Raw genomic sequence first — 25799 nt, 5'->3', positions numbered from 1 at the left:
TTCTCTTTCTCTCACAGTCTTATCTCATTCTCTATCCCTCTCTTCTCTCTTCTTTTCTCTTCTCTCCAAAGCAAGAGAGAGAGAAGAAGAGAGAGAAAGAGGGAAAGAAAGAGGATAAGGAGAGAGAGAGAGAAAGAGAGATGGGAGAGAGAAAGAGAGGAGGGAGAGAGAGAGACAGAAAGAGAGAGAGAGGGGATGGAAGAGGGAAGGAGAGAGGGAGAGGAGGGAAGAGAGAAAGAGGGAAGGGGAGAGAGAGAGCAAGGAGAGAGAGAAGGAGAAAAGGATAAAGAGAAAGAAAGGGGAAGGGGAGAAAGAGGAGAAGGAGAGAGAGAGAGAGAGAGAGAGAGAGAGAGAGAGAGAGAGAGAAAAAGAAGAAAGGAGAGAGAAAGAGAGAGAAGGAAGAGAAGAAGAGAGAGAGAGAGAGAGAGAGAGAGAGAGAAGATGGGGAGAGAGAGAAAAATGGGAGAGAGGGAGAGAGGGAGAAGAGGGGGAAGAAAGAGAAATGGGAAAGAGAGAGGAAAACAAAGAGAGAGGAGGGAGAGAAAGAGGGGAAGGGGAGAGAGAGAGAGATAAGGAAGAAAGGATAGGATAGGGAGAGAAAATGAGAGAGATGGAGAGAAGGAGATAAGAAAAAGTTACTCGTATCATTTAGAAAGAAAATTATTTACATTAGAAAAAAGAATGAAGCAATGGAAGGGATTTCATTATTTACAAATGTTACTCGTATCATTTAGAAAGAAAAAAATAATTTTTAGATTAAAAAATTCAATTTGAAAAAAAAGGTTAAAAATTTGGGTTTTTGTATGTACAAAAATGAATTTTTGTGTAAAAATCAATTTTTAGGTGTAAACCAATTTTTTGATATAAAAATCAATTTTTAGTGTAAAAATCGGTTATTTTTTAAAAATTGGTTTTTATTTTAATAACCGGTTAAAAACCAATTTTAAAGTTTACTAACCAGTTAATAATCGATTTTATCATGTACAACCAATTTAGTTAATTAACTAAGACTATATTTTTGATTAACCAAAAAACTGGTTTAGTTTTTGGATTAACCAAACCATGAACACTTCTAGGCCGACTGCCACATTGTATGGGATAAGGCTAATAAAGGGATTCTCAAATTGTTACCTGTTACTTCTGCTAACTGAACAACATATTTGCTTAACAAGACACTGGTTTCAGGCCCTTCTTTTTCTGCTATTCCAAACTAGGGTTGTTAGACATCTATACCTCTAATTTGAGGGAGAATGTTAGTTGATATAGAATTTTTTTATAATAATCATTAGCCTTTAATTTTAGTTAGTTAGTTGTTATATAATGGTTAGAAATAAATCTGTTGAAACTATAGTTAGAAAATAGTTTAGAACTAATCATAGTTAGTTAGTTTTACAAATAGTCTCTATACAATAATATTTATTAAAGAGTGCTAAGGGGCCAACAATTTTTGTGTTTTATAATTATCAATTGGCCATCAATAATATTTTTAATAGTGTAAGATTATATCTAATAATAGAAGATCACTTACTTTTCTTTTGATAATTAAATGCTAACCACAAAACACAAAAGTTACTGGTTCTTAAACTTTTTCTAAAAAGTATACATAGAGATATATTTCAGTGTTATGGGCTTTACTTTATGAGATGCCAAATTGATTATTATAGGCACATATTCTCCAAGGAGCTTTTTTTCAGTGAAAAATGTATAATCCAAACCTTGAAGGACCAGACAATAAATAAAGATATCCAAAAATATAGGAGTCGGTTCGTAAATATTAAATTGTAATAATTAGGACAAATTTAAATATAAATTAAGTTTATAGTCATGACTAATATTATCTTTTTTACAATGACTTTCACTTTTATACTGGTCTTTTTTTTTTTTGTCTATTATACTGTTCTTTTTTATTATTGTTGTAATTATTATTTCACTTATTATTGCTATTATTATTTTTATTAGTGTCATTATTATCAGTGGCGGAGTTTAAAAATTTTTTTTGAAGAGCTAAAAATCTTAATAAAAAATTATATAATAGTATTTATATTAAAATAAAATTTATAAATATAATTATTTTATTTATAAATTTATTATTAATATATAAAATTACATATGGTTAAGATTAACAAAAAAATAATTCTGATTTTGATTAGTAAAAATTTTTGTTTAGGTTAATAAGCCAAATTGATTTTAAATAAAAAATCAATTTTAAAAAAGAATTAGTTTTTACATAAAAAAAATTAGTTTTTGTACATAAAAACCTATTTTTATTTAGAAAATCAATTTTTTTTTATCTAAAAATTGATTTTTCTTTTCAAAAATTGATTTTTTATTTAAGTTATATAAGATCAATTATAATTTATAAATTATTTTTTAACCTTTTAAAAGATCAATTTTACCTTTAATAATATTTATCTTTCAAAAGTCTCAAGATTAATTATTTTTGTTATTATTTCATTACAAATCAAATAATTTAATACAACAAAACAAAATCTTAAATTTTTAATAAAATAAAAACATCAAAATTTATTAATGTAAACAGTGTTGATACTATAATGGCATTAAATTTGTAAAGTTGATTTAAAAATAAAATAACATTATTTGTTATTGTCAAATAAGATAGGATAAAAAGTTTGAAGGGCATCGAACTCAGATAGATAGGTTGAAAGTATATCAATTTAACCAAACAAGCTAATTTTATTTTCTTTAAATAAAACACTAATATTTTACAAAAATTTTGGGGAGCCATGGCTCCCCATTGCCCACACAAAGCTCCGCCGCCACTGATTATTATGGTTACTGCTATTATTATAATATCTCTATTATCATTATTATTGTTATAATTAGTATTAGTATTATTTTGATTATTATAATTATTAATGTTATTATCATTGTTTTTAATTGCCAATATTATGATAATAATTGTTCCGGGACTTACCTAGAACCGGATGGTTGGGCTTGAATGAGAGGCCCAAACGCTAGAGGAAGGTGGTCTCCGACTTGGTTTACGTCTGGGAGCCGCCGTCCGAGTTGTGTATGTGAAAGAATGGGGAGTGGTACCTGCAAAGACACTCCAATGTCTAAGTTAGCAAAGGGGGTAAGCAGGTTTAGAGTATTGGAACTTAGTTTTACCTAAGTGTCTCAATGTATTTATAGATGGTGAACCAATAACCACCATTGGAGTAGTTCCTCCTCTGATGGTAGATAACCGTCCCTTTATCTTAGGGTTGTTGAGATATTTCTTCCAGAAGTGGGTGAGAGATTTTAGGAGGTAGTTTCTTATTTGAATAAGTGTCATCTGCTAGCTCATGCCGAGTCCGACTTCTTTGGGGAGGTCGGGTGAGCGGTGAAGGCCATCCCTTTGGGTTGGGCCTTTTTAACTTAGTTGGGCCTGGCTATTGCATTGGGTCAGGGTATGAACAGTGCCCCTACTCGAGTTCGATCTCTTAGTTATGAGTTGGATTCGAGTATTAATTGAACTCAAGGATGCTTAAGTCGGTATTTCTTCCCAAGTCGGAGAACCGATGTGATTTTAGTTTTGAAATCGACGTGATTTTGAATTTCTTCAACCGTCGCGTCTGATCAAACGTCGCGTCCGTTCGGTTTTTGCATTTACACATGGGGGTGGTTATGTTGGTAATGGCGCGCCTTTTTAATGAGTAGGCTAATTTACGAGTGTGCCCCTAAGATCTTATAAGTACTTTCCCTCTCTTTCCTTTTCTCCTTTTTCGTCTTCCCTTTGGGTATACTTCCCTTCTCTCCTTTCTCTCAGCGTTCTGCTTTTCGTATTCTTAGTTTTTGGTGCCTTGCTCGCCCTATTTTCCGCCGACAGCTTTCTTCTTCTCAAAAAAGTTGGTTTCTCACTGCCTTCTTCCTTTCTTGTTTTTATAGCACTTCTTTCATTTTTGTTAAGTGAACTGAGAAGTTGGAAAGGAGATTCTGGGTATGCTTTATTGTGCCGTTTTATTGTAGTTTCTGCCATCGTTCTAGGTAGGAAATGTTAGAGACTTCGCGTATTTTTTCGAAAGGCTGTTTCTTTTATGATTTTGTTGACAGTTCCTGTTTTGCTAAAGAAAAAGTTTTCTCATGTGACTCTGTTTTGATGATTTTTTTTTCTTTTTCTTTGCGTAATGTAGGTATATCATCCCTTATGTCTCGCCCTTCTGTTCAAAAAATGTCCTCAAGGGTTTCCGAAGATCTATTAAGATGGGTAGATGCCTCTGTCCTTTGTGAGGTTCCTTTGGTAGATAATGTTTTTGTTTATGAATTTTGAAAACACCACAGGCTCTGTGATGCTAGGGAGGATGAGGTCAAATATGAATTAGTTGTCCCTGATTTAGAGGACAGAGTCTGTGTTGGCAAAGTGGTTAATTCAGATCCCCCTTTTATTTTTATGTATGACTGCCTTTTTACTAGGCTGGGGGTGACGTTTCCTTTCTCTGATTTTGAAACTGAGGTTCTTTCTTACTGCCAAGTTGCTCCTTTTCAACTTCACCTTAACTCTTGGGTTTTATGAAGATCTATTAGCTTGTCAGTCGCGAGCTTGATTTCCCGATTTCTCTAAAGATATTCTTCTTTCTTTTTCATCTTACCAAGCTTTTTAATGCTTCGTCTAAAAACAAGCTACAGTGGGTCTCTTTCCGTGCCATCCAGGGCCAGAAAGTATTTTCGATTTTCGATGAATCATTCCATAATTTCAAAATTTTCTTTTTCAAAGTCCGAGCTGTAGAGGGTCACCATCCTTTCTTTCTTACTGAAAATGATGAGCCTCGTTTTCCCTTATACTGGGTAGAGGCAGCCTCTGTCGAAAAGTACCATCTGGTAGATTTGGATGAGGTCGAAGAGGCTGTAGTTGAGTTCTTGCGAGAAGCTTGGGAGCGGGCTCCCAATCTCGATACAAAAATGTTCCTCCTCGAAACTCCGAGTTATGAAATCGTACTGAATTAGTTAGCTATTTACTTTTTTGTTTCATGGATGACTCTTTGCCTTTTTCGACTTATTCACTAACGTTGCCTCTTTTCTTTTTGTAAAAAAAATGAAAGTGGATCTAAAGCATACCAAAAAGTTCAAGAGGCAAAGAGAAACGTCCGGGCCTGAGCTGCTCAATTACAAGAAGGCGGAGCATCATCTACTTCTTCTCCTCTGAAGCTAGATTCGGGGGCGACCTCCTCCGGCCTGGCCAAGTCGGCAGATCTTCCTACCCCTCCTCCCCCCTTTGTACCTACCCCTCCAGTTCTTCCCTCCTCGGAGCCTGTTTCAAAGAAGAGAAAAACCTCGGAGTCCGGTGTCTCCAATATTGGTGATTCTGTTTTTAACGGGGTGAAGTTCTGTGAGAGGCATATCCTGCTGCATTGCACTATTGCTATGGATGATGCCTCTCTTAGAAACCATCTCCAAATTTCAATCTGGGGAGGGATTCGTACTGCTGGGGTTTGTACTTCTCTGCTCAAGGAACTGGAAAAGACTCCTCTGAACGCTACCCAGCGTTCTCTAGAAGCTTTTGAGGGTCAACTAGCCATGTTCCGTGAGGATGAGAAGAGGCTGACGAATGAGTGGGATCAGCTGAAGGAGGCACTTTCCAAGTCTCGCGAGAGGGAGAAGCAGTTGATGGGCTCTCTGGCTATGGCTGAGGGTTTGAAAGAGAAGGCTGAGCAGAATTACTTGCGTTTGTTTACTGAAAAAATAGAGCTTAGGGATGAGCTGGATTGGCTTAGGGAGGGGTATCAAGACTTGGAAGAGTTTGTGGCTGAAGGCACCGAGGTGGTGTTTGAGGTGTTAAAATTAAAGAGCAGGTTCGAATTTTGGCTCCCGACTTGGACTTGTCACCTCTTCACCTTAACAAAGTTGTTGCTGATGGAAAAATTGTGTCTCCCCTTAGTCCTCCTACCGATTCTGAGTTGAAAATGGTTGGGCAGCATTTAGTGGAGTCCCCTCCTCGTGAAGCTGATTTATCCGAAGGGTTCCTGCCAAGTTCGTCTGCTCAACCTGGGGCTGCTCCGACCTCTACTGCCGAAGTAGGTGAGAGATTTTAGGAGACAGATTCTTATTTGGATAAGTGTCATTTGCCAGTTCATGCCAAGTCCGACTTCTTTGGGGAGGTCGGATGAGCGGTGAAGGCCATCCCTTTGGGTTGGGCCTTTTTAGCTTAGTTGGGTTAGACCATTACATTGGGTCAAGATATGAACAATAATAATAATAGGTTGTAGGCCTAATAAAAATTACTCTAAAAAATTAAAATCAAAACCCGTAATTCTAAGTCCTAATTCAAAGACGTATATTTAATTTTTTTTATAAAGAATTGTTATTTTATTAGAATATGGTTATTGTTTTTTTTTTATTTTGTATATCTATCTATTTAACTAATATATTTAGAGTGGTTTTTAATTTAGATTCTTAAAGAATTAATTTTCTTCTTACAATTAGTATTTTATTCCGAAATAAAATTAATTAATAACTTATTATTCACTATTACTTCATTCTTTATTTACTTGAGAATTAAAACACAAAAAACTAATGACACTACAAAATATCATACCATTTACGGTGATGAAAATTAGTTTTATTAATTTATTCTAATAATTCAATTTTTTTTATATAGTAACCTCATTTTTTATTGAAGAGAGGATATTACATTTGTAACTTCACGGTTATTATCAAAATTACAAATGAATTAAAAAAAAACATTTTCCTACCTTTTTTTTGGACATGAAATTTTTTTAACTGAAATTTTTTTAACTCTTAATTAAAAATATATATATTTCTTTTTTTTACGTGAATAAAGATATATATTTTTTCAACGAATAAATATATACTTTAAATAACTACCATTTAATCATCCAATAAAAATAAAAAATTTAAAAAATAGATGAAATAAATCTCTATATAAAAAAAATCTGTTAAAAAAATACCTACTAAAACTCAATAAACCTTTAACCTCATTCATTAGGCATGACAATTTTTTCTGACGGAGTGGGTATCCATGAAAATTTACTCGTCAGGAAACATATTTGGGGGTCAATTTCTCTCCGTGGAAGACGGGGTCGGGAACCCGGATAATAAATGGGATGGGGATCGGGATAAAAGTCCCCACCCCGTGAATACCCGTATAATTCCCGTTATAAGAAATGACCAATATATATATATATATATATATATTAGTTTCAAACCCTCCTGGAACCCCAAGCCGTCATTCACATTTCACACTTCCTCTCTTCGTCCAAATATGATAAAATCATTCACGAAACCTAACTTCTTGTCCTCTCTAATCCACCTCTTCTTCTAATGTCGTTCCGTCATCTGCCATCCGCCGCCACCCTAAACCCCTCACTGTTGCCACCCTAAATCCTTCACCATCACGCACTTGCACTCTTTATTTTTCTTACTTAAATCGCGTCGCCATCTTCATCGTTCATCATCCATTGTCGGCGTCTTCTCTCTTCACGCGTCCGTGAGTGTCGCCGTTGTCGTTTTCGTCAAAGTAGTGAGGGTTGTCGTCGTCGTCTTCCTCGCAGCAGTGAGGATTCTCTCAACGCCGTCTTCGTTGCAGTAGGAAGGGTTCTCTCAATGCCGTCTTCGTCGCTGTAGGGAGGGTCGTCGTCACTGTTTTTGTCGCAGCAGTGAGGGTCTCCGTCTTCATCGTTTTTCATATGTGGTTTGTTGTTATCACTGTATATGTGCATTTGCTGTTATCACTGTCTATGTTCTATGTGTGTTAATTCTATTATTAAAATTTCTGTGAATTTGTCTTATTCATTTGTGGATTTATTATTATCATTTGAGTATTTGCTTTCGGAGGTTCCATGACTGTTGATAATTATCTCTAATTTTTTAAATTTTTTTTTAATTTTTTTGTTTTAAAAAAAATCCACAAATACTCGAGTCCCAATGAATATGGGGTCCCCGTTACCATCGTGGGGACGAAAACAAATAATGGAGGCGGGAGACGGGGGCATATCCCCATCCCATGAAAATCCGTTGCCATCCCTAAATTCATCAACATTCTGGTCTAATATGCATGTCTAATCAATATTGAATTTACTAATTTAATCGACCGTCCTATACCAATTTACAATTACATTCATTTATGGATCACATGTAATTATGTAATACAAATTAAACAATACTTTATGTACAGAACCAACCTTCAGCCACAATTAGAATATTCCTACACGGTCAAGGACTCAAGGACCAGATGCAAGTTTCCCCAGCATAGACATTCCCATTCTTCTGCTCCAATAACTTACACATCACCTTGAGAATTGAGATGCTTCAATATATATGCATGCACCAGCACCCTTGCTTTCCAATTTCTATACTTTATAAGATGCCATTTTTCTTCACACTATACGAAAAGTTGATAACGATTTTGAAGAGAAATTTAAAAGGTATTTGTTATCGTGTTTAAAAATTTAGTGTCTGATTGAAAAAAATATTAAATAATTAATATTTAATTTAAAAATATAAAAAAATTTAAATATTTAAAATTTGTTATTAAAAATAAATTTTCAACAAAAATTCAGCACTTAAGCGATAGATATATTATAGAATTGGCCCATTTAAAATTATTATTGCTCAAAACTTGGTAGTTGGTAGGACTTTGAGCGTGCATTTGATTGAATCTTTTTTACCCAAGTTACATTAATTTTTGTACATTATAATATGATATTATTACATTAAGTTAATCAGTTTTTTTCCATCTTTAGAAAGGAGTCAAAGGACTATCATATTAAAATAGAAAATAATGTAAAACAATTTACCTCGATTTTATTGTTTATTAATACAATTTAGGATTGCTAGACATTCACATTTTTAGTTTGGGGAGGATGTTAGTTGATATAGAATTTATTTATAATAGTCATTAGCAAGGTAGTCAAAATCGCGACTTAACTCGTAAAATCGCACGTTTTTGCGATTTTGTCGCTCCTTTTCGTTCCGATTTTATTGTTCGAGTGACAGTAGTGTTGTTTGTGTACTGGAATCGCCGAGTAAAGTCGCAAAATTGTTGGAATCATAATTTTGTTGACAATTCCGTGTGAGAGGAAGAAGACTCATCCGCAAGCGGTGTTCCATTGTTCCCTAACCTAGTTTGCAATTCGCCCAAATCTAGCCCAGCACGTATAGAAGAAAGCTGAAAAGGAACCCTAGAATGGAGTAAAGTTCTTGCAACATGGTTACAGGGGCATTCTTCAAACCAAAGACAGAGAAAAGTAGAGGTATCAGATACAGTGCGACTGGCGCTGTCTTCCTCCTCTGCGGAGGAGGGCTAATTGGGAGCTTGAACAAAAAAGCAAGAAAGGCGAAAGAAAATGCAACACCAACATCTCCTTCATGCGGCGGTTTCGCAGTGTCTCTTCATGAAAACTGAGTAACCCAAAATCTAGGAGGGGAGTGCGGAGAAGATATTTCAGAGAAATTTTATGGACAATATGCTCAACACGCCAAAGGAGATGGATTTGCCATTGGAAGGAGTTTCGTAAGCTTAGTCATGGGGTATTTGGGTTGCAGGGAATGTTGGGGATCTAGGTTGGGGGGAAATGGGTTGGAAAAAGGTGTCTGATGGTGATGGGGATGAGGATGGGTAGCTTATGTTGGGTCGGGTCCAATTGTAGACCTGGACCTATGTCAATAAAGTAAAAAAGAAAGAAAAAAGAACACTAATAAATTTGCTTGTTCTAAAACATTTAAATTAGTGAATTTGCTAATGTGTGGTTTGAATATGCAACTTGTTTCTTTTTATAAATATATAAGTAAATATTCTGAATATGATTATATTTTTAAATTGTTAAATAAATATCTTTTTTGAATTATTTAATGAAACTTTTTTAATTAATGTTATATTCAATTATGTGTAATTTTGTTATATTTCTTATATTTTTCAGATTTTATGATTTATGGGTTAGATTTACCTATCGTCTAACAATTTTACGAATTACGATTTTGCATTAGCTTTTCGAATTATATAATAAATAAAAACTACGATTTTACTATCTTGGTCATTAGCCTTTAATTTTAGTTAGTTAGTTGTTATATCATGGTTAAAAATATGTTGAAATTATACATTAGAAAATAGTTTATAACTAATCATAGTTAATTAGTTTTACAAATAGTCTTTATACAATAATACTCATTTTTGTAATCATTCATTCTAATTTTAACAAACAAGTCATTTTATCTCACTTTTTTTCTTTTTCTTTTTTTTCACTGTTCATCATATTTTCCAACCTTCCACAATTCACAACCTTTTACAATAAATAGAGATTGAAATAAAAAAATTATTAAAATACCCCTATTAATTAAAAAAAATAAAAATAAAGGCATAATAAAACATTTAAACCATTGATAAAAAAACTAAAATCATTGATATAAAGATTGAAATTTTTGAGGTATAATAAAATATAAGCTCACGCACAATCAATCATGTACACACAACAATTGCAGTAAATTTAAACTTAGCTCCTAAAATTAAGATTCTAAATTACTAAATAAGACTGTAAAATCGGATCTAACTAATCAAATAAACTTAAAATAAACTAAAATTTTTTCACAACATCAAAAAAAAAAAAATTTATAGAAACACATAAAATAAAGGAAAAGACTCTTGATATAGAAGGACAAAGATCAAGACATAAATTACCAACACAATTACCAAAATTTTAATTTTAGTCTATAACTACTAATAAACACAATACTGAATGTACTGTCTTAAAAGTTAAAACAAATGTTACCTAAATGTATGTCTTAAAACAAGTGAATAAACTTTTTCTCTGAAAATATTCAAGTATTTCTCGACAATAATATCTCATTTTCACACGACAACTTAATCATCTATTATTTATTATTGAACGTAGGACATGAAACATGTATCTCGGCTCAATAAGCTTAGTATATATAGTAGCTTATACCTTGCCCATTATTTTAGCAAAGATACATAAGGGCACATCATAATAATATTATTATATAGCTCCAATTACCCAGCTTTAAATTCACCATTAATTTGATGTGAATTATTCATCACTTTTTCAGCAGCCTTTGGAAATAAGGTGAACTTCAACCTGTTTGCTCACATCAACTACCAACTGCATCATAGTGTGAGGATCAGAAGTGTTTTCATTGATCTTCTCATATTCCATGGTCCAACGCACCATGCATCCTCCCTTTTTGTTGGGAACAGCATGAAGCAAGAACTTGAAGCTCTTGTAGTGGTTCAGCAGGTCTCCTTCCAACTCTCTAAAGCTCATTTTATTGTCTTCTTTGTCAATGTCTTCAATAATCTCCTTAGAAACACAAGCCTTGCCATCTAATCTTGTCAAAACCAAAAACTGTTTAGATTTTACGGATCAAAGGAAATAAAAAGTGTCATCACAACATTGTGAAAGTCGCAATGCTAAATCGTTGCAACCACACTTCAGTTAGAGATATGATGTTCTCTCTTTCTCTCTATCTCTTTGATGCATGTTACTTCCAGCACTAATTGATGAACCAATCAATTATACCAGAATCTATCCCTGTTTTTAAAGGTCAAAGAATTTCAATTAATTTTCACGAAATCACTTCTTCAAAACTTAAAATTTGGACTTATGTGATTTTTTGTAGGTGTTTATTGGCTAAAAGTTTAGTGTCTAATTAAAAAAAAAGTTAAATAATTAATATTTAATTTAAAAGTATAGAATTAATAAATTTTAAATATTTGAAATTTGATATAAAAAATAAATTTGATAAAAAATTAGCTGTCAAGTGATGGACATCATAGAATTGGGAGATGAGCAATGTTATATGACAGTAAATATTATTATTTTTTAGTAATAATTTGTACTTATATTTTATAGGAATTTTGCACACAAAAAACATATAATATACATCTATATTTATCAAAATTTGCAAATATGAATTAATACAGTTTGTATTTATATTTTTTAGAATTTACACACATAAATTAGTATAATTTATTTATTAAAAATAATTTAATATTTATATTAGTTAAATGATAACTAAAAATACTAAAAATTACTGGCTATAAAAATTTTTTATATAAAAATTTAAACTTTCAAATCTTGTATCAATATCTAAGATTAAACAAAAAGTTATTTGTATGCATAGTGAATCTTGACCGTTACTTTGTGAGGGGAAGGGGTTTGGGGTAAAAGATAATTAAAATATAAACCAAGAGGAATTGACTTTGTAACAAGTTAAGGTCCACTTGACATTACCATGAACATAGCTCCACGAAATGATGGATCTCTCAGTACCCCATCCACCTTCATGAATTACAACACTCTGTACTTTATCAGGGCAAACCTTAGCAACATGGTGTGTCTTGTTGCAGAAAACATCATAGAATTCCTTAGCATCTGCCTTAATATGAAACTCTGTTTCTATCTTTTGGACTTGAGATGTTGCCATGTTAAGCAATTAACTCAATTTCACACTTCTCACCGTAACATGCATGCCTATTTATATACACACACATCAATTTTCCAACTTCTCATATAAACTATTTAAGAACTATATACATTGAGATATATTTCACTGTTATGAGATGCCAAATTGATTATTATAGGCACATATCCTCCAATAACTTATATATCACCTTGAGAATTGAGATGCTTCAATATGTATGCATGCACCAGCACCATTGCTTTCTAATTTCGGTACTTTATAAGATGCCATTTTTCTTCACACTATACGAAAAGCTGATGACGATTTTGAAGAGAAATTTAAAAGGTATTTGTTTATCATGTTTAAAATTTTAGTGTCTAATTGTAAAAAATGTTAAATAAATAATATTTAATTTAAAAATATAAAAAGTAATAAATTTTAAATATTTAAAATTTGTTATTAGAAATAAATTTTCAACAAAAATTCAGCACCTAGGCGATAGATACTACATATAATTGACCAATTTAAAATTATTATTGCTCAAAATTTGGTAGGACTTTGAGTGTGCATTTGAGTGAATTTTTTTTACCCAAGTTACATTCATTTTTGTACATTATAATATGATATTATTATATTAAGTTAATCAGTTTTTTTTCCATCTTTAGAAAGGAGTCAAAGGACTATCTCATTAAAAGAGAAAAGATTTAGATGCATATAAGATATATTTTGTTAGACAAAAATGATTCATCTTTAAATTTTTGTTAATAATTTCGTAAATATCCTCATCTTTCATCTTTCATCATCTCCAAACTCAATTCCTAATTCTAACAATATAATTGTCGGTCCCTCCTCCTCGGCCTCTATTCTCCACCCTTCTTTACCACCACAACTCCCTTCCACCACCACCATCCCCTCCAACCCCCTCACCCTCCATTTTCCTTCGACCATCACTAGCTCCAACACCATTCTCGTCACCTCTACAACTCAAGTGCTGCCTGTAAAATAGACTGTAAAACAGATAGTAAAACAATAAATCTCCACATATTCAAATAATCTTCAAACAATCTTAGCAGCAATATCAGAACAATACAGTAGAAACTAGTACTAAACACTGGGTTGATAAATCAATTAATCAATCCAAACAATTTTCAATTTAAACTGAAGAATAACATGAAAGCATGATTAATTATTCGGTGAAAAAAGTTTGGTAACAAAAAAATTTCAGCCATAATTAGTCAAAATTTTCTTTAATTTACTTCATTTATATCACTTAATAATAGTTTTATTTTTTATCCCACTCTCTTATCATTCTACTCATCATATTCTTATCAACTTCACTTATTAATTGTAACATCCTACCACATAGAGCTTTACGCTTAAGCCGTAAAACAGAAGTGGTGTGGTTTACGACCTCTAAAAGATAATATATACATATAATAACAGAAAGGATATAATAAACTAGGAGCCTTAAGGAAAACAGGTGAAACAAAATCGTGAAAATAAAAACGCAATGCTCAAGAAACGGGATTATTTGCGTACTAAGAAACCTAAAAATCGTAGGTATAAGTAAACAGAAAGTGAGATTAGAGTATCAAGGATACAGAACAACTAGCTCCTGACGCAGCATGCGAAGTCAAGGCTGGCCGGAGAATATTTACATATATATATACATGTCCAAAATCCAAATTTACATAAACAAAACCCTATTTCTCCATAAGCCTCTAAGAGGATCAAAAGAACATGTTGTCTGGAGAGGAAACTAAGTACATATATACATAAATATACATAAAAAGGAAACCCAGTAACCACTTTGCTTCAGAAGTCCAGACGCCTAGCGAGGTGCCTCTCAACCTGCATCTGAAAAACAACAACATAGTATGCGATGAGAACCAGAGGTTCTCAGCATGGTAAAGGTGCCACGCATATAAGATATAAGGTCCTGGGAATTCCAGAGGCAATCCTAGAATGCCAACACTCATATGTAAAGCTTAAGGAACAAAAAACAGAAGTCATAAATAGGTGGTCATCTAAAGGTTCTTAACCTAACCAAACTTAACCTATATACTGAACTTTCCCCACCTTTCCTCCGTACTTCTGTCTCCCATGATTTGCACAGACAAACAAGCAAAACAAGGCAAACGTAAGTAGTTCACAAGTAGTACAGATAACAGTTATAACAAATAGCAGGTTATAGTCACATAGGCAATCCCACATAGTTCATAAACAAGCAAATCAGACAATATGCACATGATGCATGCCTGTCCTATGGCTGATAAGTCTCATCTGTCGGTTATCAAGCCAACCCGACAAGTCCGGTTTGCTAAACCCTTGGACTGTCCCTCGTCACGTATCCCCATGAGTCTATGCATAGCTTTTTCTCTTTTATTCATAAATCATACATTCATTTTTACTCAATGGGGGTTACCATTCCCGGAAATTTATACGTGCCCGGTCACCCTTACGACATAAGGTCAACAGAATATCGAGTTTCAACCTGAAATACGTGGTGGCAAGTCATGGTTATGTATCCAGGGAAACTCGTATCTCAGATAACATAAAAATTCATAATCCATATGTTGTTCATAACCATCCATATTTATTTCATAATCATTCGTCATAGCCATGGCATCTTATCGCTCTCATGCATACACATTCTTCTCATATAATTTATCACTTTTAACGTTTTCTTCATCCCCAAGTTATCTCTATTTCCTAACTCCGTTTAATCACTAGGCTCACTACTTATGATTTAAGATTGAAAGAATGAAAATAGAGGTTTAAAAATTTGAAAATTAGGTTTAAAACCCAAAAATCCATATTTGCTGAAATAGGGGCCACGCATATGCGTGGGTCACGCGTACGCGTGGGCGTACGAAAAGACCAGCTCGCGTATGCGTGGACGTGCATCCTGGCCCATTTCGCGTACGCGTATAAAAAGGGTAGTGATGACAGTCCGCGAATAAAGTGCATGCGTACGCGAAAATTCCAAGCCACGCGTACGCATGGGCGTACGTTTCTCCAAAAAATTTAGTGAAGTTAAAAAGCTATAGAGTTCCATATTTCCGACCCAAACTTCCGACGCACATAACTTATTTGTTTTAAATCATTTTTCATCCGTTCTTCGAACAGCTTAAACTTCATAAACCCAATTTTCATTTAAAATAAGTATGAAACCATTTAGGGGTCTGGAAGCTGAGTTATGGCTCGCCGAAGTTGGGCCAAAATCAATATTTTATAAAAACTTTTAAACCTCAATTTCATTAGGCCAATCTCAATCCCAGCATTACATATATAACATTCGCCTCCCAACCTACTAATCATAACACCATAACCACCACGAGTTACCAAATACAACCATTCCTCAAGTTAACAACCATATACATAATCTCTCAACAATATCAACAAGAATCATCAATATAGCACCACCATTTTTTTTACCTATTCACATTACCTCCATGCATCAACCCATCACCTAACAATATAATATCATCATAACTAACAATCATCCAGCAAATAATACTCAATCAATAATAACAATATTATCAAGAATACTAAGCATTTCATGTCATTCAAACGTTCTAACCTACTCTATGGTCATCTAACCTAAGTTTTCACAGGACATTATATATTAAATGCAAAAAACCTAAACCATATCTTGGCCGATTTTCGTGTATTGTCCAAGGCAAAATCACCAAACCAACACAGCCCCAAGGTCCAAAATTCACCAAAACACTAAAATTCCAACGTCCACAATTTCAAGCTCTAACTACTTTTACACAACCTAACACATGTACACAACACATATACACCCAAATTCACATATCCATATATAAAATTCAATACTCATACACCAATTCAATAAATTAACTTAGGGTTAATAATCCTTACCATACCTACGGACAAAACCATCCAAGTCTGATAAGCTCCGCAAGCTAAATCGAACCTAGAATACCAAAATAAATAAAATCTCAACATAGGTATTTATAACTTTCGAAATTAAGGGGGTAGAAGAACTGGAATGATAGAGTGGGTTACCAATAAAATTGTTCCGGTAGATTCGTAGAGCTCGACATGATGAACGCGTGACCGCAAACGGTGCAGCGATCGGAACTCGGAGCAAGAAGTTATGGTGGATTGATTTGTGGCGTTAGGTTGAAAAGCTTTCCCTCTTCTTCCTCAGTTGTGCAGCGTGAATGAAGAGGAAGAAGAGAGGGGAAGCTGGCTTCATTAATGATATGTGGGCTGAGTTAGGCCCATGGGTCCGGTTCAATCGGTTCGGCCTGTTCGACTTAATTTTGGACCAAATTCTTTAAAATTAGTGTCAAAATTCTCGTTTTAATTAACTCTATCCTAATTTAATATAATATTCACATTTCTAATTTTTTTTGTTAAAAATTGATTTATTGACTAATTATTCACTAATTTTAACAGGGTTTACATTAATGATATTAATTATAATATCATATCTCTTACTATTAGGTATTCTTATAATCAATACTTAATATTTTCTTTTATATTTTGATTTTTATATTTAAGAATACAATAATAATAATAATAATAATAATAATAATAATAATAATAATAATAATAATAATAATAATAATAATAATAATAAAAATAATAAATAAATAAAGGTAATGATAATATCAATCTATTCTTAATATATAAAAGTAGATACATAAGTTTACCCACATTACTTTTAAAACATCTTTTTCTTTCTACTAATACCATGTCACCAACATCGCTTACTTGGCAAAATATTAGAATCAACCACTCAATTTTTGCCAAATCAACTATTAATTCCAAATCAGCAAAAAAAAAATATACAAAAATTTGTAATCAAATTTGTAAGTAGACATTGAATCCCATATCCATATATTTATTATATCTCACCGTTATAAACAATACAATAAATTTATAACTTCAATAATTAATTTATTAATTTCTATAAATAACTCATTAAATATAATAAACATTCGTATTACAAATTTAATAATAATATTATTAATCATAATAAATTTTACGTTACAAATATTCAAATTACATACTATTATATAAGTCTTTTATCACTATTCCTTCAAATGACATTAAATTTAGCACAAAAAATTTATTTCCAAACCACACAATATCTCAAACTTACTCAATGGAGCATCTTTCTTTGGATAAAATATCACCAAACAAAAAGACAATTAGTTTATCAAAGTTTACGTGGTTCATCTATGGAAAACATTAACACCCACAAATGAAGAAGAGTCTCTTTGCTTAGAAATGATTATATTAGATGAAAAGGTACAAAAGAAATATATTTATTATATTTTTAAATTGAATTTACGAAAAAATACTTTAATTATACTTTTTATATTATTTTATAATACTTTATATATAATTGTATTTTAATATCGTTAAAATTATACTTCTTTTAATATGCTATTCATTATTTTTTTAACTAATTATGAACTATGATTTACTTACACTGCAAGGAATGAAAAGTCTATACTATAAAAAATTTAAAAATAGAAGATACAAATGATTTGTATAGGCCAATTAAAGATATAATGAAAGTAAACTTTTTACTCACAATTGTTGTGAAAGAAATTAAAGATCCAATTTTGAACATTTTTCAAGACTATTAAATTTGCATCACTTGAGACATTGTCTGACAGAGTGGGTCAAAGAAAAATACTAACAGGTAATTTCATTTTATACTATTTCAATTATTCTTATTAAAAATAACTTATTCAAAAACAAATCTACACATTTTTGTTCTTTTTATTGTAGATGTCATTGGAAAACTACATCAAGAGATTAAAAAGAAAGAAAACCATACAAATTCAAGACACATCTTCGAAAGAAAAATATACATGCAAAGATGGAACAAACAATATAATAGAAAGTGCATACAACTCAACAATTCATAAAGAACATGCATTCATAAGAACCTCGACACAAAGAAGAAAGCAACAATTCTAACAATAACCAATAAAGAAAAAAGGAGGACAAGCGCCACATAAGAAGACTAAATCCACTAACTAAAACAAATGCAAAAATCAAATTACTAAATAAAAATGTCACTTTGTACAACTCCAACATCCAAATCTTTTGTACTACAAATTATTTTAAACAAAACACATTTCAAATTTAACTTTAATTTACAATATTTAATTTAATTCTACAAAACATAGCCATTTTTTATATTTATTATATACTATCATTAATTTACCGTCCGCGCATTGCGCGGGTCTCATTATACTTATATTCAATAATTGTAATTAATTCTTGTCCGTTAAGGCATTTATCATAACTTAATAGAGATATAAAACATAAAAATTACCCTTATATATACCTTCTGTTAATTCAATTATGTTCATTAATGAAAACTACCCTTATATATGAAAAATGATTGGGTGTGCTAATGAGAAGGATGTTCTTTACACATTAACAATCCCAACAGTAAGCTCACATACATATAGCAAACACCACTACATTAGCATCAACATCCACATCTAAAAATAAAAGCACAAGTGACATTAAATCACTATCAGTGCCTGCATCACAAATTCATGGAGCAGCAGCTACAGCTCCTCTAAATTAGGAACCCCACCCCTCCTCCAAATAGAATAAAACCCAATGCTAAGTTGTGATAGATTAGTTGTAATAAAGAGGGATTATCCTCTCATTGAATATTCAGATAAAGAACCTTGTGATTTTTGTCATTTTACAAAAACAAAAGAAATTATCTTTTTAATAAGAGTTCTAGCAAATCATTTGAAGCTTTTGATATTGTACATCTAGACATTTGGAGGCCTTTGGCCACAACATCTCATACTCGACATAGATATTTTTTATTGTTATTGGTGACAAAACCATATTTATTTTGCCTATTTTTTATGAAAGTGAAATCTAAAGTTCAAAGTTTAATAAAGAATTTTGTTACTTACATAGAAAATCAGTTTTGAAAGACCATAAAATGTTTCAATTCTGATAATGGGCTTGAATTCATCAATCTCTCTCATTTTTTCACCTCAAAAGTAATTGAATATTAAACTTCTTAAGTAGAAACACCTCAGCAAAATAGTGATGTTGAAAAAAAATACTAACATCTGCTAGAAATGGACGAGCTATACTTTTTCACTCATCAATTTCATACTGTTTTTAGACATATGCCATTACACATGCTATTCATCTTATTAACATAATTCCAAGCTTAATTTTGAGAAATAAATCCCCTTATGAATTAAAGTCCACTTGACATTACCATAAACATAGTTCCATGAAATGATGGATCTCTCGGTGCCCCATCCACCTTCATGAATTACAACACTCTGGACAATATCAGGCCAAACCTTGGCAACTTGGTGTGTCTTGTTGCAGAAAACATCATAGAATTCCTTAGCATCTGCCTTAATAGGAAATTCTGTTTCTATCTTCTGGACTTGAGATGTTGTCATGTTAAGCAATTAACTCAATTTCACACTTCTCATCGTAACATGCATGCCTATTTATATACACACACATTAATTTCCCAACTTCTCATATAAACTATTTAAGAATTATATCTATGGTAGAGAAAGAATTTTATGGTTTTAAGGACTTATTGATAAGATTCTTAATTTGTGGCCAATGTTACAGCCATACAGTATTTATATATGTTTGTAGTGTGGTTTAAAATATTTTCTAATAGCAAACGAGTCCCCTATAATTAAAGTAAGAGGAGTGTTAGGGTCAGCAACTTTTGTGATTTGTATCCATCAAATAGCCATCAATGATGATTTTAATGGTGTGAAATTTGTGTGAGATTGGTGTGAGATTTCATCCAATGGCTTAGTTTTCCTTGTTGGTTACATGCTGGCTAGAATTTGAAAAAGTTGTTAGCCCCTAGATTTTTTATTAATTTGTTGGCCTATATTTTTTATTGATAGCCATGTGTATTGTTATTCAAAATATGAAAGAAAGGTTTTGTGAATTAATATCTTTTTTGTTTAATGTTTTTTTAGTACAACGCCGATAAATATTTTCTTAATTTCTTTTGCTTTGTTATATTTATTTACAAGTAATAATGAAATACATCAGAAGAAACGAGTAAAAATAAGTTAAAATTAAACATTATTTTATATTTTTTTACTAGTTTGAAGAAGAATTATTTATTTTTTCAAATATAACTCGAAGAAAATATGTATAGGCTTTCTTGTTTGAAGAAGAATTATATAAAGCTTTCTTGTTTTTATTTTATAATCTTAAAATTTTTATACTTTTTAATTTTACTAATTTATTTTTAGTTGTCCATGATATCTCCTAATCCGACAGATTAAGGACTAATCTGTCACAAATCTGAGCTCCATTTAAAAATTTATCATTGGCCAATGGATTACTGCATACACAAGGCGAAATTCGAATCCCCAACACTTACTTAATCTCATTTTTTACACTTTAAAAAATACAATTACCTTCAACATTATAGTATTTTCTTGTTATATATTACGTTTTTTTAAATTATATTATATAACCATATATTATATTTTTAATTAAAATATATCATTTAAAACATTCGATTATATATCATTTTTATATTTATTTAATTTTTATTTTTATTTTTAGTTTATATTCACTTTTTTAAAAATTATTTATTTTTTAATTTATAAAATTAATAAAATAAACATTAAATTTTATTGAACATCTATAAATTAAAAAAGTAAATACTTTATAATTAATACAAGTATTGTTGTTTACTTTTTATAGAGGTTTAATAAAATTTAATGTTTATTTTAATAATTTTATTCAATTAGAAAGACAATTAAATTTAAAAAAGTGAACATAAAATAATAATAAAATTAAATTAAATATAAAATTATATTTAATTAAATATTTTAGATTATATATATTAATTAGGAGTATAATATAGATGGTTATGTAAAATAATTTAAAAAACATAATATATAACAAGAAACAGTCTAATCTAGTAATAGTTAAGTTGTTTTCCATTCCTCAAGTCTCTTTTTTTAAACTCACATTCAAATATAATTAAAAAATTAAAGAAAAAAATCTTATTATTTGACACCATTTATTTTCTATAAAAAATTATTAGAATATTTATTTAAAAATAACTTATAAGTTATCAAAATAAATTTTTTGCATTTTAATTTTATCGGATTACAATTTTTAAAGATTGTATACACAAATGCAATTTTAACATTATTATGGAAACCGACCGTAACTACGAATTAGGTATACACATAAACCGCTGGAAGAGTATAACAGTTTATGTTCAAATACGTTAAGGAAAAAACTGTGACACCCCTCCAGCGGTTTTTTTACGAAATTCAATTATGCATAAATCGCGATAGAAATATAGTGGTTTATGCTTGAGTATACGCTAGGAGGGAGTCGTGGATTATTCATCCGTTTGTATCATTTGACAAAAGTTTAGAGAGAAGTTAAACTTTGTTTTAGAGAGTGAGAGAGAGAGAGAGAAAATTATGAATTGAGAGGGAAAGGTTCTTAAGGCTATTGGACATTTGGAAGTACTTAGACACGGGATCATGGCGAACGAACGCAGCATGTACTAATTCAACGGCGTTGCACACGTTGCCGGAAGTATCAACGAAGAGATAAGTTTGTTTTGTTTTATGTATTGAATTTTATATAACATAAAATGTAGTATTAGGGTGCAATAGTTAGAATACATAATTTAAGATTTGTAGTTTAGAATTTCAAAGTTAAGACTTAAAATTTAAAGGTAAGATCAAATATTTAAGTAGAATGATTATTCGTTTGTAATTGAGATTTAGGGTTCAAATTTTAAATACAGTATTTAAGGCTTGTAAGGTTATTTTTTAAATATCATATTTGAAAACTAAGATTTAAAATTTAAGACTCAAATTTTAGAAATAAAATCTAACGGTAGTATTTTATTGTTTTAAATTTTAAAATTATAAGTTTTGTAGTTTAATATTTAAAATTTAAGACTTAAATTTTAGAAATGAAACCTAACGGTTGTATTTTATTATTTTAAATTTTATAATGCAGGACTTATGAATTTAAAAGTTGAACCATTTTCGCTTATTCTAAAATACATTTAGATATGTTTCAAAATTTTATGTAAAAGTTCAACATTTTTGTTTTTCTATTTTAATAAAATTAGGTTGAAAAATAATGTTAACTGAACTATATCTAAAATGTTAGTTAAGATTGGATAGATAGGACACTTGTAATTTTTGTTTCCGATTATAATTTATGGTTTAAATTTGTAATGTTGGAATTTCATTTGGTGTGGTTATTTTTCTCACATGCTACTGTCAAGTAGGTGTATTTACAGTATTTGGAGGCAACAGAATATGCTTTTGCATGATAAGATCATACTCTATTTGGAGAGGGTCGGATTGTACCACCTGACTATGCTCAACACGCGGTGGTTCTGGATGGATGAGCCCTTGGTCAGTATGTTCATTGAGAGGTGGCGTTGACGAATGGATTTTTGATGGTTTAGAAATTCACTAATAAAATTTCGTTGTAAAGTATAGTTTCTAAACCAATCACTAATCCTTTCATACAAAAAGTTGTTTGTCACTAAAACAAACCCCTAAAATTAATAACCGAAGTATTCAAACCTCGGGTCGTTCTCCCTAGAAATTACAATAAAGTGTCTTGTTATTGGTTATGAGTTATTTTGGGGTTTTGGATAAGAAGCATGAAAAGTAAATGGCAATGAAAATAAACTAAAAACTATAAAAGGCTCTTGGAAAGGTGTGAGAACTAGAAGTCCTATCCTAGTTATCCTTCTCAATTGTGATGAGAATTGTTCATTGCTACCACTTAGTTAACCCTTACTAATTAAAGGAAAGTCAAGTGGATGAATTGACTTGAGCCACAAGTCCTAGCCAACTCCCAAGGAAAGACTAGCTTTAGTGCACTCCAAACCAATTAGCAATCTCTCCAATTATCAATCAACAAAGGGATTAGATAACTCAAGTGTCACTAATTACTCTACCTAGGCCAAGAGGAACAAAATCTACACTAAAACTAAAAGAGACATTTCAACAAACACATAAAGTGCAAGAGGAGTAAACATTATTAAATGCAAGAATTAAAGGAATCTACAACTACAAAAACAAGAGATCAATAATAGAAAAGCAAAGAAGACACATTTATTATGAATTACCTCTTATTGAATTGGAAGAATGTAGAAGGAACAATACTAGATCTACAACAAAGTATAAGAACAACATAAAGGAAATTACAACAAAAGAATAGAAGAAGATTGAATGTAGCAACAAAGAATTGAGAGATAGAAGTGGAAGAAAGCAAAGATTAAAACCTAGATCTAAAAACTAAACCTAATTCTAATCCTAATTCTAGAGAGAAGAGAGAGCTTCTCTCTCTAGAAACTAACTCTCACTACTAAACTAAGCTAAAACTAAACTAATGATAACTAACATCTAAAGTATGAAAAGTATCTTCATTCCCCCTTCAATCCTTGGCTTAAATAGCATCAGAAATGAGTTGGATTGGGCCCACAAGGCTTTAGAATTCGCTGGCCACGTTTTGCTTTAAGTGAACCAGGTGGCAGCAACGGCGCGTGCGCGTACTATGCGCGTACGCGTCACCATGCACGGTTCAACCATAGCAAATCTTATATCGTTTCGAAGTCCCGGATGTTAGCTTTCCAACGCAACTAGAACCGCATCATTTGGACCTCTGTAGCTCAAGTTATGGTCGTTTAAGTGCGAAGAGGTCGGCTTGACAGCTTTTGCGATTCCCTCATTTCTTCATGAGTTCTCCATTTTTACATGCTTTTCCTTCATTCCCTTGATCCAATCCTTGCCTCCTAAATCTGAAATCACTTGGCAAACACATCAAGGCATCTAATGGAATCAAAGGTAAATCAAGATTAAACAATTAAGGACCTAAAAAGCATGTTTTCACTCTTAAGCACAATTAAAGGAGAATATGTAAAACCATGCTAATTTATTGAATAAATGTGGATAAAAGGTGATAAAATCCCCTAAATCAAGCACAAGATAAACCCTACAAATGGGGTTTGTAAATCTCCCCACACTTAAACCAAGCATGTCCTCATGCTTAAACCAAGAATGAAGTAAGGGTATGGCATTTATTCAATGAAAACTAACTAAATGCAATCTACCTATATGCAACTATCTAAATGAATGCAAGTGCTTGGTCAAAATAAATCAATTCCCAAGAAACATATATGCACAAGGGCTAAGGACTAGCAAGTCTAATCCACAATTGAATTGAGTTATTAAATATTTTTACAAACTTGCATGAAAATTATGATCATAGGTGAAAACATGTAATTGAGCATCAAACCCTCACCGGTAGTGTTTGCACTCTATTCACTCAAGTGTTTAGGGTTGATTCACTCAATTCTCCTCTATTTCATGCTTTTCAAGATTTGTTTTCTTCTAACAATCAACATTTATTTCATGCATGCATACAAGTATCATGAGGTCTTTTCATTGGTTGTAATGGGGCTAGGGTCAAGGTAGGATGCATATTTGGTCAAGTGAGCTTGAAATTTGAATCTTTGATAAGTTTAAACTTCCCACCTAACCTATGACATCCTATACAATTAAGTTCTAATCTAGCTACCCATTTTTCACCTTTTCACATACTCATGCATTTTCTTTTCATTTCACAACTCATATGCATTGATTTTATTGGACCTTGCCTTGGGGCATTTTGTCCCCTTTTTATTATTTTTTTTCTTCTTTTTTTTCTATTTTTTTTCTTTTCCATATTATTTTTCTTTTCTTTTTCTTTTGTTTTTCTCATTTTTTTTTTCTTTCTATATACAATAGCATCAATGCATAAGGTTTTACATTTGATCAATACATGAGTATGTACCCAATTCCCAATATTTTCAATAACAATACAAAATACCCTTTTATTCACCCAATGTCCCAAGGTTCCCACACTTGAATGATACTCACACACACTAGCCTAAGCTAATCAAAGATCCAAATTAAGGGACAATTATTATTTTTCGCTTTAAGGCTTGTAATGTGCTAAAATAAGAATAAGTGGGTTAAGCGTAGGCTCAAATTTGGCTAACAAAGGAAGATAAAAGGTAAGGCTATTTGGGTAAGTGAGCTAATAAAATGATGGCCTCAATCATATAAATGCATGAATACACAAAATAATGGACATAAAGAATCAAACAAATCAAAGATTACAATCACAGAAAGAGAATAATGCACACAAGAAGGAAAAATAAGTGGTTGTAAGATGTAACCACACCGTTAGGCTCAAATCTCACAAGCTTGTGTTCTTAGCTCAAAACATGTTCCACAATATATATAATTCAAGCAAGTTCTATGAAAAGTTTTCACTCAAATCAATTGACATGCCCTATAGATAGAAATCTTGAAAAATTCTCATTATCTTGACTAAGCTTATTGTGTATACATATG

The 25799-nt window shown here is 31.6% G+C and overlaps 1 protein-coding gene and 1 long non-coding RNA gene across 2 annotated transcripts; both read right to left on the bottom strand.

The window, feature by feature from the left end:
* Positions 1 to 10798: 10798 nt before the first annotated feature.
* LOC112779744 (MLP-like protein 43) lies at positions 10799 to 12655 on the bottom strand. Its single transcript, XM_025824082.2, has 2 exons — positions 12204 to 12655; positions 10799 to 11293 (listed from the first exon to the last, which is right to left on the bottom strand). The coding sequence occupies exons 1-2, from the start codon at positions 12394 to 12396 to the stop codon at positions 11016 to 11018; spliced, it is 471 nt and encodes a 156-aa protein (XP_025679867.1). The 5' UTR covers positions 12397 to 12655; the 3' UTR covers positions 10799 to 11015.
* Positions 12656 to 13899: 1244 nt separating this feature from the next.
* Positions 13900 to 16580, bottom strand: LOC112777083 (uncharacterized). The gene is made up of 3 exons (XR_003190301.3): positions 16408 to 16580; positions 16261 to 16315; positions 13900 to 14229 (listed from the first exon to the last, which is right to left on the bottom strand). It is a non-coding gene; the product is annotated as an uncharacterized lncRNA (long non-coding RNA).
* Positions 16581 to 25799: the final 9219 nt, after the last annotated feature.

Source organism: Arachis hypogaea, chromosome 19, assembly GCF_003086295.3.
Source record: "Arachis hypogaea cultivar Tifrunner chromosome 19, arahy.Tifrunner.gnm2.J5K5, whole genome shotgun sequence".
NCBI lineage: Eukaryota > Viridiplantae > Streptophyta > Magnoliopsida > Fabales > Fabaceae > Arachis > Arachis hypogaea.
This window is presented reverse-complemented; position numbering and strand designations above follow the sequence as displayed.